General features: G+C 36.5%; 2 protein-coding genes across 7 annotated transcripts in view; one reads left to right on the top strand and one right to left on the bottom strand.

Moving 5' to 3' along the window:
* The window catches only part of LOC125673040 (mucin-17-like), a 41,240-nt gene extending 36,868 nt beyond the window's left edge, over positions 1-4,372 (bottom strand). For 2 of the 5 annotated variants that reach the window (XM_048909285.2, XM_056158460.1), the window contains exons 1-2: positions 3,982-4,134; positions 1,571-1,922 (exon numbers count right to left, since the gene is read on the bottom strand). In XM_048909285.2, the coding sequence (XP_048765242.2) occupies positions 1,571-1,753 (183 nt within the window). In that variant the 5' untranslated portion in view covers positions 1,754-1,922; positions 3,982-4,134. Of the gene's footprint in view, positions 1-1,570; positions 1,923-2,088; positions 2,250-3,981; positions 4,135-4,357 lie in introns of those variants that run through there. The other 3 variants (XM_048909284.2, XM_048909283.2, XM_056158461.1) reach the window with 3 other exon arrangements.
* LOC125673041 (uncharacterized) lies at positions 3,469-15,130 on the top strand. Of its 2 annotated transcripts, none has more exons than XM_056158466.1 (7): positions 3,469-3,580; positions 4,392-4,584; positions 6,057-6,212; positions 6,571-6,685; positions 7,963-8,039; positions 8,544-8,641; positions 13,880-15,130. In XM_056158466.1, the coding sequence occupies exons 2-7, from the start codon at positions 4,448-4,450 to the stop codon at positions 13,999-14,001; spliced, it is 705 nt and encodes a 234-aa protein (XP_056014441.1). In that variant the 5' UTR covers positions 3,469-3,580; positions 4,392-4,447; the 3' UTR covers positions 14,002-15,130. The 2 variants fall into 2 exon arrangements, with proteins under 2 accessions (XP_056014441.1, XP_048765253.1); XM_048909296.2 differs by lacking the exon at positions 3,469-3,580 and adding an exon at positions 5,804-5,929 and having other exon boundaries at positions 4,448-4,584.
* Positions 15,131-16,100: the final 970 nt, after the last annotated feature.

Below are 16,100 nucleotides of genomic sequence, written 5' to 3'. Positions count from 1 at the left end.
CACTGTATTCTATTCTTGTGTTTTAATTTCGTACATTTGAGTTGAGTTTTAAGTACAATCACTTGCAGCATGCTCCTACGGAAAACTCGGTTACTGTCTAGATATACTTCGCATTATGCATCATTTTACAATAATATTTAAATGAAATAAGATGAAAACAACATATCAAAAAACATTTTTTTAAAAATGATACATACATATCATGATTTATACATAGAATAAAAATATAGCTGCAGAACCTTTAGCTGGCTGGAATAATATTGCCCAACTCTTAATTCTCAACAAGAAATGATGTCAGTACATATAAACTTAAACACCAGCTGATTGTTGTGGAGATAACAAATGGCTGAAGACTTGCATAACCTTCACAAATCAAAGATTTGTAAACTGACTTTTTATTTGTGAGTGAGAGCTACTTAAACTAATCACATAAACTGATGACAACTGATCAATTTCATACGGATTATATGTTTCAATACAATTTAAGTATCTTTGACATGCATTGATAATCCAAGTAGCTATGATACAAACCGTATAACATACAAATATTGACTGCAATTCAATGTTGGTTAATTGTCAAATATTACAGTCTAAACATCTTGTATTATATCATCATGTATGCACGTGCAAGTAGGTACTACATTATTACTTACACATATACTTAACTTAAAGTGAAGGTCAAAGTTGAGATATAATTACACAAAACTGTAAAAGCAAGCTATCTTTAGACCATGATTTCTCAAAACCTATGCCCCATGAGAGTTGGGACATTCCAGAATTTGCTTTAAATTCTATGAAGACCAACCACACACTGTTAACTACAGAGATCAAAATGATTGATTGATTGTATCTTGCTTAACGTCTCACTCGAGAATTTTTCACTCATATGGAGACGTCACCAAGACCGGTAAAGGGCTTCAAATTTAGGCCTATACTCGGCGCTTACGGCCATTGAGCAGTGAGGGTTCTTTAGCATGCCACATCTACTGTGACACGGGTCATCCATTTTTAAGGTCATCTCCGAGGACCCATGACATTCACATCTGATGCCGAGCGTTTAGCGATGGAACTGTCACTACCCGTTTTAATGACTTAGGTGTGTCGCGGCCGGGATTTGAACTCCGGGCCTTCCGCATGCGGGGCGAACACTCTAACCTCTCGGCCACCGCGGCGGTTAGAGATCAAAATGAAGAAACCATGTCAATTAGATATCCCAATAAAGGAACTAAATACAGACACAAACTAGGTATCTCACTAAAGGATCATTGAGACTGTTAACTACATACTGTTAACTAGAGACTACCCAAAGTTTCTTAATTAGACATCTCACTAACGGAACCAACTGTTATTTAAATAACTAGATAGATCACTAAAGCAACCAACATGCTGTTAACTAAAAACCAAAACACATTTTGTTAATTAGATATCTCACTAAAGGAACCAACAACAGATATATGACTTAGATATCTCACAAATGAAAGCAACCAAAGGCTACTGACAGAATAACTAGAGGTTTCACTAAAAGAACCTGAAGCAGAAACTGAGAACTCTCCAGAGTCGATGACCTTACCTTATCCAGGTTATTCCTCAGCAGAGACGCCAGTATATCCGGCTCAAGCAAAATCCAACCACAGTCTGGACTAGCATCCCACAATTCCTCACTATTCAGAGACTCCTCCAATCTTTCCACCTCAAATTCACCGCTGACCACAGGACCAGTGTGATCTGATATATCCATCACACTGTTGGTCATTCTGTTACCTAGGCAACAAGCTGTCTGGTTGTCATGGTTTTCAGTGGTCAGAACACCACTCTCTAGTCATTGGTCAGGCTGGTGTGAGTGGACACTACCCTCTGGACTGCTAAGGGTGAAGGACTTCAACTTCATTTTGTTCATATATAACTCAAGTCCTCAATACTTCCTGCAAGAATCAAAGAATTTAAATCACTCAAGAAACATAAAACACTTCCTTGGAATTTAAATGCATGTGTTTTATGTGCTTGCTCAGGCATGACAAAGAATTCGTTTTTCAAATTTCTCAGTGACTGTCCAGAATTCCCCAAACACAATGGCTACATAATTATTACCTTTAATGAAACTGAGATCATTTAATATTTCTTTTTTGTGGAAAGTTTAAAACCCTTTGGACAATGCTGAACAAATATAGTCCTTTGACATCACCAGTGAGTCACATGTTTCTTACCTGATAAGAGGCATTGTAAAGTTAAACATTGATAAAGCAATGAGTCAGCGAGTCCTCACTATGACAAGACAACATAACAGGCATTTCATGGGGCCCTGGCTATGATATACTTTCCACTTCATTTATTCCAACATTAAACAGTGATTAGCATTTTTCCTGTTCTAAATAATTCAAATCTGAATGTTTTTAAGTTAGTAAAATAGACTGAAAGAAAAGAAACAAAATTGCAATAATTAAGACATTTAATGGTCCCCCTCCTTTGCATCTGATCTCCAACTTAAACATGCATCATGCATGCAAGGACTTAAATCTGAATGCTAGTAAAGCTTGAAGGCAGCTTATGTCTGCATTGATAAAGTTTGAAAAGAAAGTAGGTTTTAACAAATTCATGAAAAAAATTTTGATTTTTTTCACAGTACTTATCAATTACCTACTACATGTCCTGAAATGAAATCCTCTATCTATACCCAGTTTGGTACACAACCACAATTTAACTAAATAGTCTTAGTGGATCATAGGGTCTAAAAGAATTGTAATATACCAATGTTTTATTTTTAAATCACTAGCAATGCAAAGATAGTAAATTAATATCATGCTATTTATTTTTAGATCATTTAATAGTAAAGCAAAGATAGTAAATTGTATTGTTTTAGGCTTGATACTGCACACCTAAATAACGGATTACTGATTTCATTTACCTATTATTAAATCTCAAGATTTATCATGGTCCATAATAAATTTATTCATCATCTAAGTAAATCAGCCTTTTTTAAGGATACTTAAAATATTCACTGAGAGACACTGCTATCTTTCCGGTCATTAAATACTAAATACATAGATCAAAAAATGCCCATACTATTTATTTTCTTAACAGGTGGAGAATCAGGTGTAATCAAGCCTTGATTTTTTTTCTTCAGAATCTACGAGAAAATTAAGTGCAAATATCTTTAAAAACCAATATTTTGAATCAGCACAGAAAATGCTAAAGTTCTAAAGGTATAATCCAGGTATTGACAAAGAGATAGAAATATATACATACAACATGTGTGATCATTTTTTTCCCATATATCTTATAATTACCATGTTGATTTTCAGACCAAGAACTGTTAACAGTTTGATTTACCATTGCACAATTTCATAACTTTTGATAATATTAAATCCATGAAAATGAAATGCATCTTTATCAGTGTGTTAAAAAGCTTTATTTGTTTTGATAACAATTCAGAATTTAAAACATCATATTTCTTTATACTTCAGAGGGACAATAATAATCCAAAGACACCAGCAGCCGTCTCTGACAAAAGTTAATTCCATCCAGAGTATTTACTGAATGTACATGTGCACACTCTGCTGACCGTCCAAAGTCTTTTGACATGGTTTGTCAGTCAATGCATGATATACAGACATGTATATATCTAATATAACAATATAAAGTGCATCAAAGAGCTTGACCCTCCAAGAATTCACCGAGATCTGTTCCGAACCTTAGCGGATTATGTTCTTGGCTACTAGGGCTATTCTTAACAAGCTGACTAAATCATCTTATGTACAGTATTTTACCACCTGTTGTGAACGTAAGTTCTGCTGACTTTGTCTTTCGAATCTGAATCCAGAATACATCTTGAATAATGCATTCAAATACACAAAACAATTGCACATGCAAGCATTTAAACATCTTTTGGAAATAAATGGTAGCAAAGATCTAATTCAATATTACACGCTGAATTTTGATGATCTGGGTAACCTTGGTTCAAATTCCTGTACTTGGAGTACTTACTTTCTATTTCGGTTCATGGATTGTGTCCGTGAGCTGGGATTTAGTTAATCTATTTTCGGCAGACTTTACAGGTGAGGTTATACTCAACCGATCATAAACTTTTTTTTTTTTACTTTTTTATTCACCAATGATGATGTCATTCCTATCCAATCAAACCGCAAGATAATTGGGTTGTTTCATTTTATGAAATATATTTTACAAAACGAAAAAGGATTACAAACTAAGTAATCAATATAGTACTTAGCAAAGAAAAGTGCTACAAAAATTTATACATAAAATTTATTTTTCAAAATTATGTTTTAATTTCTGAGAAATCCCAATAACTGAAAATATATTCGGATTTGTAAATATATATTCTGTAAATAAGTTGACCTACTTTCGATTTGAGAACGCAGACTGTTTGATTCTAGGTTCTGAAGACGATTTGATCATTTCAAAAAGAACGAGTCTACATTGAAACGCTCAGATGATTACACTAGCACACATTTTCCCAATAGAATCGTCCTATTGTCTTTTCTCAGAGAACCATGAATCAGCTTTAAAGTCACTTGTCACCAGGCCAACGGATGTTGAGCATTGTGTTCTCAGGACTAAAAGTACTTCGTGAGTATGCCTTCAACATGATGATTGGTTATAAAAAGGTTCGCAGGGTTTGTTATTTGCTGTTACATGTGTAAATCTTGGTTGGGCATTAAGATGTGGCGGTTAGGAAGGTTCGATCGCCGGTGGCCAGATACTTCAGTTAGAACTAAAGTAACTTAGACTTAGAGCACCTTACTAGAGATTCAGGAAGCTCGGATTCAGATTCCCTGTTTGGTGCATTGCATTTTCTCTCTTTCTGTTACATTTGGGCTGTAAACCAGCCCCTGGAACTGATGGGTGAAAATGCCTCTTCGGAGTCAGGAAAGGTGTGAAAGTGGGACGACTGTGACTGTCAGACGGGTTCGATTGCTGGTGGCCAGATAGCTAATTTGGTAGAGCACCTGACTAGAGATCTAAGGGGCATGATTTTGAATCCCAGTTTGGTCTGTTGTGTTTTCTCCATTACATTCAAGGGGATCCGGGTTAGAATAGATCCTCAGTACCCCCTTGCATGCCATAAGAGGTGACTAAATGGGGCGGTCCTTCGGATGAGACCGCAAAAACTGAGGTCCTGTGTCACAACAGGTGTGGCACGATAAAGATCCCTCCCTGCTCAATGGCCATAAGTGCCGAAAATAGGCCTAAATTTTGCAGCCCTTCACCGGCAGTGGTGACGTCTCCATATGAGTGAAATATTCTCGAGAGGGACGTTCAACAATATTCAATCAATCAATCATTCGGGGTTGTAGACCAGCCCCTGGAACTGACAGGTGAAAATGCCTGCTGGGGGACAGGGACAGAGGGTTGATGTCATCAAAGTGTGAAGACATTTAAGGAGGAAGGAATGTGGAAGTCAGACTTGTTCAGTCGCTAGTGGCAAGGTAGTTCAATTGGTAGAGCACCTGACTGGAGATTCAAGGGGCTTGGGTTCAAATCCCGGTCTGGTCTAATATCTGTAGAAACGAGGTTGTTATTTATATTCGGTCTTTCCTATCCCCCAAGACCGAATATAGATAACTCCCTTGTTTCCGCAGAAATTAGGTCTGGTCCATTGCATCCCCCCCCCCCTCCCGCTATATTACATATGTCTGAGCCATGAAACTGGATCACTACTAACTAAGGTGCAGGACTGACACATCCCTTTACACGTCATTTCCATTTTCTAAATACCCCTGTATTATTTTATTGGATGTCGCATAAACTAAAACTTGAACTTATGACCTTCAGTTTCTCTGTACAGGTGCTTTAATGGCTGACCTACTGTCATCTTGGTAGATGTTCACATTCTGCTACGAATCAGTGGCGGATCCAGGAATACACTGGGATATGTTTGGTTTCCTACATTCTACATCATGTTCTTGACAATGTACAAAATTGTCGATATTCAATCCGATTTTTAAAAAAAAATTCTATTAATTTATGTACATGTGATAGGATGATACATTGTGATTGTAGGAGCACATGTAATAATATTCAGTCTGTTTTCATTGTAGCACACTCCAGAATTTGTTGTTTCAATGTGCTGTCTCCTATGCAACTAAAGAGGCCAATGTGACTTACATTTGCCAGCAGCCCTTCACCAATCTTCCACCGGGTGTGCATGGAATGCCAAGACCAGAGGCAAATGTTCTGAAGACTGTAAAATTTTTGTAAGGCAGAAAAGTTTTTAAACACATCACTCAAGAAAAGTACATAGTATTGATTTAATATGTGATAAATTCACCAGTGACACCCCACAGTAATGCAGGAAAGTGACTGCTTTTTTATAATGCAGTTTTATAATTGTGACAAGGATAAGAACAATTTTTTTGCATAATGGATAATATTATGAGGATTTATTGTCCTCATTCAAATGTACTGCGAAAAAAAAAAAAGAGTTTGAAAACTTATTTCACTCACTGAGATTCTGTCCAGGGAGTACAGAGCCTTCCTCTGTCAGATTACTTGTGAAGTATATTTTTTGTAGTCAACTTTGCCATGTTTTAATAACTTGTATTAATGCTATAGATACATGAAAACAGTGGAGGAAGTTGTTGAGTTTTGTGCCACCATCCACAACAGAGTACTCAGTCCTGATCTTCTCATCCTGGATGACATCGAGAGCTACATTGAACAACTTCAGGTAAAGAGACAGACACGAAATGCTGTGTGTGGGTTAGTAGACAATCCAGGAAATAGTCCAAGGAAGATAACTCTTGCATTCTGTGCAAAGCTTGACAGTTATATATTTTAATCAATGTAATTCCAAATTGTGTTCAGCTTTAACAGTCACCCCACAATGATTCAGCTCTTTTTAACTACTTAATCATATGGTAGGTTTTAACTCATATTAATGAATATGATGTAAATTTCTGCAACCCCCTATCTGTAACAATAAGAATGGCCATCATGTGACAAATAGTTACCCATTTTCCTATTACAGGAACAACATTTCCTAAAAGCATTTAAAAAATTAAAAATGTATCATACAATGTAAGGGGGTGGGGGGGGATCAATAACTGAATAAATGTTAAAGTGGTTGTTTTGTTATTCTTATGTTTAAACTTTATTTGGCTGAAAAAGACAGTAAATTCCAATTTCCCTCTTCATAAAAAACAATAATGATTTTCTTAATTAAAGAGAGCCTGGTCCCTGTACGAAAAAGTGCTGTGACGGCCCAGTAGTGATGTAAGTTATATCACGGCCCTGGTAAGATGTCTATATTTAGTAGTGATGTAGGTTATATCACAGCCACGGTAAGATGTCTGTTTAGTAGTGATGTAAGTTATATCATGGTCCCGGTAAGATGTCTATATTTAGTAGTGATGTAAGTTATATCACAGCCATGGTAAGATGTCTATATTTAGTAGCGATGTAGGTTATATCACAGCCCCGGTAAGAAGTCTATATTTAGTAGTGATGTAAGTTATATCACGGCCCCGGTAAGATGTCTATATTTAGTAGTGATGTAAGTTATATCACAGCCCCGGTAAGATGTCTATATTTAGTAGTGATATAAGTTATATCACGGCCCAGTTAAGAAGTCTATATTTAGTAGTGATGTGAGTTATATCACGCCCCCCCCCCCCCCCCCCCCCGGTAAGATGTCTATATTTAGTAGTGATGTAAGTTATATCATAGCCCCGGTAAGATGTCTATATTTAGTAGTGATGTAAGTTATATCACGGCCCCGGTAAGATGTCTATATTTAGTAGTGATGTAAGTTATATCACAGCCCCGGTAAGATGTCTATATTTAGTAGTGATATAAGTTATATCACGGCCCAGTTAAGAAGTCTATATTTAGTAGTGATGTAAGTTGTATCACGGCCCTGTTAAGATGTCTGTTTAGTAGTGATGTAGGTTATATCACGGCTAACGGTAAGATGTCTATATTTAGTAGTGATGTAATCTTTTTCAGGGTCCATGCCTGGAACATAAGGCAGCCAAATTCTGTGCCCTCCTTTGTGATGCTGTAAATTTTATCAAGTCCAAAAAGTTAGTATTTCATTCATGCTATACACTGATCTCTCTTATGAGTATACGGTCATACAGCTGCAGATCTGTAGCTTTCTGGGAAAACATTGGGAATATTTTCCCAGAGAGATACAGAACGTTGGGAATATTTTTCCAGAGAGATACAGAGCATTGGGAATATTTTCCCAAAGAGATACAGAGCGTTGTGAGTAATTTTCCCGATCTGTACAGCTAACTTTACCCTTGTTGAGGTATGAAATAATGGTATTTTATATAAATATATATATTTCTACCTAATGAGTTGTTGAGTTAACCTTCTGCCTAATCCTAATTATGTTATTAATATCCATAATAAAATATTGTTGAAATAACTAGAAAGTTGATAATTATGTCAAGTATTATGTGATAGGAATCAAGGTAATAAATAGAAATTGTTGCACTGCATTTCATGAAGATGCTAAAAACTGCTCTGTTGAGGAATTACTGTAACAATTATACATTTTATGTTATTTACCGTTATTTCAGTGATGGCCCGAGGCATCTGCTTTTGTCTTGTATTGATTCATCCAATCGACTCGTCTCTGTGTTCAGGAATTCTGGGATACAAGTTCTGAATGTTGAAGGTATACTGAATATATCATCACAAGGTTCCATTACAGCCCTTCATGTTATCATGATAAGAAAAGAGTATTGTAGGAGTATATATTATATAATATAATACATGTACGCTGGTTTTGATGTCTGAGTTATTTCCCTTTGGAGAACTCTTTTTATATAGTAAGGTGCAAAACAACTTGTTTACATGCGGGAGTGGGACAAATATTCATCACTACATAAGTGAATCTGTTCAGTAAGTTTCTCATACACAGTTTCATCACCCGAATTCGACAGATATACAGTATTTAGGGAGTAATTGAATACATGGAATTCTTATATCACGTTATTTCGTTGCTCATATGTGTCATATTCAGGATACTGTTTGCAAATATGACATTGTTTTTACATTAAACACTTGAGTAAAACATTTCTTTCGATAGTATTTTGTATTTCCTACATTTACAGAGAAGCTGGTTTTTTAATACATTCTATGGCCTTCCTCACTAAGTCCACTCTGTCCCACTTTAGACATTCAGAGTTCCACTTGATACATCTCCTACCAGTCTTCACGAAAACATTTTGAAGTTGCTGGCCGGTAGGACCAGTGGATTGTCTGAATTGACTAGGGAGGCAAGGAAAATAGTGTCAACAGATGAACTTCTTCAAAAAAAATAATTTATTTTGTTTGGAGAGATGTACATGTATATGAAAATCAATATCAGAGGGCATTGACTGCTTGGAAGAAGTTTTGATTTGGCAATTTGTTTTATTTCAGTTGAAAAACCTTTCTATAAAGAGTTCTTTTTTATACCCCCCGCAACAAGTTGTGGGGGGGGGGTATACTGGAATCGGGTTGTCCGTCTGTCTGTCCGTCCGTCCGTCTGTAGACGCAATGGTTTCCGGACTCTAAAGCATTATCCTTTCCACCTACCGTCACCATATCATACATATGGACTACCCATGGGATGAAGATGTTCCCTATCGATTTTGGGGTCAAAAGGTCAAAGGTCACGCGCACTGGACATCGAAGTAGCAATATGGTTTCCGGGCTCTAAAGCATTATCCTTTCCACCTACTGTCACCATATCATACATATGGACTACCCATGGGATGAAGATGTTCCCTATCGATTTTGGGGTCAAAGGGTCAAAGGTCACGCGCACTGGACATCGAAGTAGCAATATGGTTCGGTTTGTCATGCCATTTGTTTTTTACACTCAGAAAAGAGGTAGTTTATACCTATTACCAACACCCTTTGGGAGATTGGGGTAAGCGGGGGGTATTCTTAGTGAGCATTGCTCACAGTACCTCTTGTTTATTTTTGATAAGATGTAAATGTCGTCTTTTTAGTTCACCTCAGTCACTCATTTGATGTAATTTGCCAGCTGTTCCTGTTCACTGTCATCTGTCGTTTGTTTTCCATTGATGGGACGTTTTTTACTCTAAAACTACTTTAATAACCAATTTCAATTTAGAACTTTTTTATGGCACAGGCAAACAAAAAAATGGGAATTTCAAGGTCATCACTTCTGGGGCCTCATGTATATGACCAAAATGTTTGAAAAAATTGTAATCTTTATAAAATTTTCTTTTATTACTTGTGATTATTGCAGACATGCAGACATGCAGTTATAGTAAGCAAGGCCTTATCTAAGCTTGTGAAATTGATTGTCCCTTAGTTAGAATTACAAGTCCTAGGGCAGGGCAAAAGTAATCATAAAGTGAAAATGCATTAGTTAGTAAATAATCTTTTAGAATCTTCTTTACTTCTGCATATATAGCAGAGAAACTGAGTTCATACTTGCTACGTGCAAAGAGGTCCATGAATACTGAAATTCCTTACAAACTCTGAAAATCTTGTGATGACCATTTACCTACCTGTCCAGTTTCATGTCCTTGTAAATTTTCATTGGAGACAAATAAGAATTCTATACACGGCATGAATGTAGTTTATAACAACACAATGCATAATTACTCCCTGAAACAGGGTCATTTGGCCAAAGTCACGTGTAAAATGTAAGAGGATAGAAGAATATTCCAGGTCACAAGTTTATGATTTGACTAGACATGATTATGAACCAAAGCCTAGTATGTCATGAGTATGAACCAATGTATGCAAGGTTTTCTTAGACCTTAATATCAGGGTCCAGGGACTTTCCAATTTGGAAAAATTCGAGATATTTTACTGAAATTTTGAAAAACGTTTCATACAAAGAAGTAGAGGGAAAAAACTGAACCAATGCATTAATTAAGGTAAAATTGGACTCCTTCTGACTTTCAGTTTGGTGAAAGCTGAACTCATTTAGAAAAGCAGAGGCCAAAAAATTAACAGTTTTAAAGCAAAAAAAAAAAATTATTATCTGTGGACCTGTGAAGGAGATTTATGAACAATAAGACTACTCTGCTTTGATTTGTTTTCATTCTTTGGGAATTTCAAAGCATTAATTGGGGGAAAATACCTGGCTTTTAGCATTGAGAATGGGGGCCTTATTTCAGCCCCCCCCCCCCCCCCCCCCCCCCCTACAGACCCTAAAAAGCCCTGGTATGTCGCGAGTGTGAACCAATGTCAAGATCAGGCCTGGAGGTTATAAAACTTTTATCGTACTCAAACTCAACCATGTTTGTATTAAGCACAACTTTGAGCAAGCTTCGAAACATACTCGAAAAATATTGAGGATGTACTCCATTTGAGTGCAAGAATAATTTTATGTAAGTTTTATAACCATTGCTTTTCAGTATGAGTACGATTTAGAGCACACAGTTTGAGTATGAAAACGTGCTCAAAAAAGTTTTATAACCTCCAGGCCAGATGCACTGTGCATGAGTAGACATAAGACAGATTGTATGTAAGTTAAACTACTCCTCTATTTAGCTCACCTGAGCTGAAAGCTCAATTACAAGTGTATTTTTATGAACAAAGTTTATCTCTTGTGTACCACTCATCTGTCTGTAAACTTTTCATTTACCTAAGCAAATTTCAACCAAACTTGGTACAGAGCATCCTTAGAGTAAGAGGATTCAAGTTTATTCAAATGATGCACCACACCCACCCCAGGGGATGGGGGGGGGGTAATTATGATATGGTGAAAATGGTTGGAGGGGTATAGAAAATCTTCTAAATAGACAGTGGTACCGACAAGCATCGTCATGTAGTGTAGATTCAAGTTTTGTTCACTCCATGACCAGACTGGGGTAACAATGAAAGTATTTAGAATTTTAAGGGAAGTGTGTTTGCTCTGATGAATTGTATAAACCATATGCCTTTTGTTTTGAATATTTTGCTATTTTGAACTCGTAAATTTTGATTTTCTAATTTGATTCAAATGAAAGGTTGAAAACAAAATCAATATCCTTTCTTTCATCATTTATCAGACCCATTTCATACAGTGTTCCATATGGTAATAATGTTGTTGTTTTTTTTACATCAATTGTAAAAATCATTCATTACAAATTGTTCATCTTAAAAGGTTAAGAATAAGATCAAAGACCTTATGTTTTCTATCTAGGATTTTAGTAGATCCACTTCTTATGATGTTTTATCAGATGCCAAAAATATTTCTGTTCATATTGCTTTTTTAGCTCACCTGAGCCAAAGGCTCAAGTGAGCTTTTCTGATCAAAGTTTGTCCGTTGTCTGTCGTCGTCGATGTTGTAAACTTTTCACATTTTCATCTTCTTCTCCAGAACCACTGAGTCAATTTCAACCAAACTTGGCACAAAACATTCTTGGGTGAAGGGCCTTCAGGTTTATTCAAATGAAGGGTCATGCCCCCTTCAAAGGGGAGATAATCACATAAATGCAAAATTAGGGTAGGGTCATTTAAAAATCTTCTTAAGAACCACCGGGCCAGAGGAGCTGACATTTACATGAAAACTTCCTGACTTAGTGCAGATTCAAGTTTGTTCAAATCATGGCCCCTGGGGGGCCACAATAGGAGATCATGGCCCTATGGGGCCACAATAGGGGATCAAAGTTTTACATACAAATATATAGGGAATATCTTTAAAAATCTTCTTCTCAAGAATCACTGAGCTAAAGAGCTGATAATTACATGAAAGCTTCCTGACATAGTGTAGATTCAAGTTTGCAAAAATCATGGCCTCCAGGGGTAGGTTGGGGCCATAAAAGGGACTAAGGTTTTACATGCAAATATATATGGAAAGTCTTCAGATATGGGCCAAGGTGACTCAGGTGAGCGATGTGGATCATGGGCCTCTTGTTATTCATTTGTTTTTTAACATAATTTAGAAGCATAGTTTTATTAGAAAGAAAAAAGAAGATGAATAGAGATTGAAAAATCATACCTGTATCTTGAATTATCATCCGTGTAAAAATAAATCTATATAGTGATATTTATCATCAACACGATCAATACAAAATGAGGGCTGAACTGGTTTGATCATCAAACCATTAAAAGTGACCAGCAATTTACTTTATGTCTAAGTTCATGATGAAAATGTGGTAACAGGGTATCTCCAGTAATAATCGTCCAGTCACAATCTTCATTTGTTTTCTTTTGAATTTGATTCAAGCAATTGTAAATCAAACCCAGGCAAGTAAATTTTCAGAGTCCTCTAGCTTGATGGACAAGCTGTCGATAATAAAGTTCTTATCTGTCCCTGACTGGGTTCCCTTGTGGATATGTGGGGAAGTTTTCTACATTCCCATTTATAGATTTAAATCCAATATGTGTCCATACTCTTGTCTGTGTGTCATGATATGAGCAAAATTGACAAGGATGACCCCAATTGTTTTTTAGGTCAAAAGGTCTGGGTCACATACATGTATGTAAGAAATGATTTGCAGACGATATTTTAGATATCATTTGAACTATAGAAATAAAACTTTAATCTATGGCCATTAAAAGGATAAATAAAATTTGGAGCAAGGGATATAATTCAAAGATGTAGATGTCAAAACCAAGTATTAGTTTTCTGGTACAATAGTTCTCTAGAACCTTATTCAAACACCCCACTTATTATAGGGCCCCGCAATAAGCAGGTGCCCTGTAATGATCAACCTGTGTATGCATGCATAGCTGCAGATCTGTAGCTCTCTTGGAAAATATTTGAGGACGAACAGCTACAGATCTACAGTATATAAGAAAGATTAGAAGTATTGAACTTCACTATTAATCACAAAAAAAGTTCTGACATTCAGGATTCCGAGTTTGATAGATGTGCTTGATATCCCATCAACATGTAAAACGTTTACTGTGTGATACACAGGGGAACATTAAGACCTTTGAGCCTCTTCTTTTACAGAAGTACAGCCAGACAAGTTTCAGATGACCACGACGACAGGAAGTAAAAGCATTGGTGTGGAGTTTTGTTCTCAGAAAGGAGAAGTGTATCTTCAGAATTTCCGTGTGAAAGAGACGAGTTAATGTTTCACAACGTGTACAACCAGGAGATGATTTAACATTTCACAACGCGTACAACCAAGAGATGATTTAACATTTCACAACGCGTACAACCAAGAGACGATTTAACATTTCACAACGCGTACAACCAAGAGACGATTTAACATTTCACAACGCGTACAACCAAGAGATGATTTAACATTTCACAACGTGTACAACCAAGAGACGATTTAACATTTCACAACGCGTACAACCAAGAGACGATTTAACATTTCACAACGCGTACAACCAAGAGATGATTTAACATTTCACAACGCGTACAACCAAGAGATGATTTAACATTTCACAACGCGTACAACCAAGAGACGATTTAACATTTCACAACGCGTACAACCAAGAGACGATTTAACATTTCACAACGCGTACAACCAAGAGATGATTTAACATTTCACAACGCGTACAACCAAGAGACGATTTAACATTTCACAACGCGTACAACCAAGAGATGATTTAACATTTCACAACGCGTACAACCAAGAGATGATTTAACATTTCACAACGTGTACAACCAAGAGACGATTTAACATTTCACAACGTGTACAACCAGGAGACGATTTTAGCGTTTCGCAACGTGATGCAGTCTTTCGTTATGAAGCCACATAATAGTTTGATACGTTGTAAAACAGTATTTGCTACAATATCTAGGGGTTTGTTTACTTTTAGGGCAACACACATATCATGTAGCAAATCATCGGCCTTAATCAACTTGCCAAGTAAATGGTTACAGAGGTAATATCTTATCCCTACAGGTTTTAGATCTTTATTTGGAGGAAGGATTTGCCCTTTCAAATGCAAAAGGAAAGAAAAGATATGTTTGTTATATATTATAAAATGAAAGAAAAGGTATGTTAAATATTACAAAATGAAAGAAAAGATATGTTTGTTACATATTACAAAATGAAAGAAAATGTATGTTACATATTACCAAATGAAAGAAAAGAGAAGTTTATTACCGGTAGATATTACAAAATGAAAGAAAAGATATGTTTGTTACATATTACCAAATGAAAGAAAAGATATGTTTGTTACATGTAGTAGACTGAATTTGTCAGTTTTATGAAACACCAGATATTAAATTTTCATGTAAGCTAAACTGAGCTTTTCTTTTGTAAATGGACTCCGAGATCTTGGTATATCATAGAATTTCTTCCGTATTTGTGGTAAATACTGTTGATTGACAGATGAGGGCACCTGATTAGTACATGTAATACACTAGGGGTCCAACCACGGACCACTTCAGAAGAAAGTTACTAGTACAGAGGATACCGACCTAGTTTGGATCTTATAGAATACTGTGGAATGTTTTGAGGTTTTGATACAAAGATTTTTTAGGGAGCAAAACAAGACCCATACCTTACATAGTCCTTTGTTGAGTTTTGCACTGGATCAGCATTTAACATATTTATAAGTCCTCCATCGTGAACAGAAATATTTTGAAAGTAGTAGTCAGTTTGGTCTGGTCACCAACTGGCAGAGCACCTGAGTGGGAATGTAGTAGTCAGTTTGGTCTGATCACCAGTTGGCAGAGCACCTGAGTGGGAATGTAGTAGTCAGTTTGGTCTGATCACCAGCTGGCAGAGCACCTGAGTGGGAATGTAGTAGTCAGTTTGGTCTGGTCACCAGCTGGCAGAGCACCTGAGTGGGATTGTAGTAGTCATTTTGGTCTGGTCACCAGCTGGCAGAGCACCTGTGTGGGGATCAGGACTCCTAAGTTTCCATGTGTAACCCCAGTCTGGTCATTTGCATTGGTTTTTCTCACCCTGTGACAAGAGAATAGCACTGTGCTCCCTGCAACACATGTAACATGTTGCATTTACTTTTAGTAAATTTAAGTCGCAAAACTTTTCTCAAATCAGGAACATCAAAACGTATAACTTTTCAGCACTTAACATGACCATTCCTTATGATAAATTAAAGACTAGACTTTTTTGACATCATAGACAGTTGCTTCTTCAACAAAAATGGAAAACGGAAATATTCATATTTAGTGATCAGTCATTCAAAAAACTTACTTTGTTAAACACCACACTGATTCCACGCACAAGTACTCTGAAGTTGAAATA

The sequence above is a fragment of the Ostrea edulis genome, chromosome 3 (assembly GCF_947568905.1).
Source record: "Ostrea edulis chromosome 3, xbOstEdul1.1, whole genome shotgun sequence".
Classification (NCBI taxonomy): Eukaryota; Metazoa; Mollusca; class Bivalvia; order Ostreida; family Ostreidae; genus Ostrea; species Ostrea edulis.
This window is presented reverse-complemented; position numbering and strand designations above follow the sequence as displayed.

Coding starts and splice junctions, on each gene's coding strand:
- LOC125673041 (XM_056158466.1), top strand. CDS start 4,448: ATGATTACACTAGCACACATTTTCCCAATAGAATCGTCCTATTGTCTT. Junction 6,686..7,962: donor GCTACATTGAACAACTTCAG/GTAAAGAGACAG, acceptor AATCTTTTTCAG/GGTCCATGCCTGGAACATAA. Junction 8,642..13,879: donor ACAAGTTCTGAATGTTGAAG/GTATACTGAATA, acceptor CTTCTTTTACAG/AAGTACAGCCAGACAAGTTT.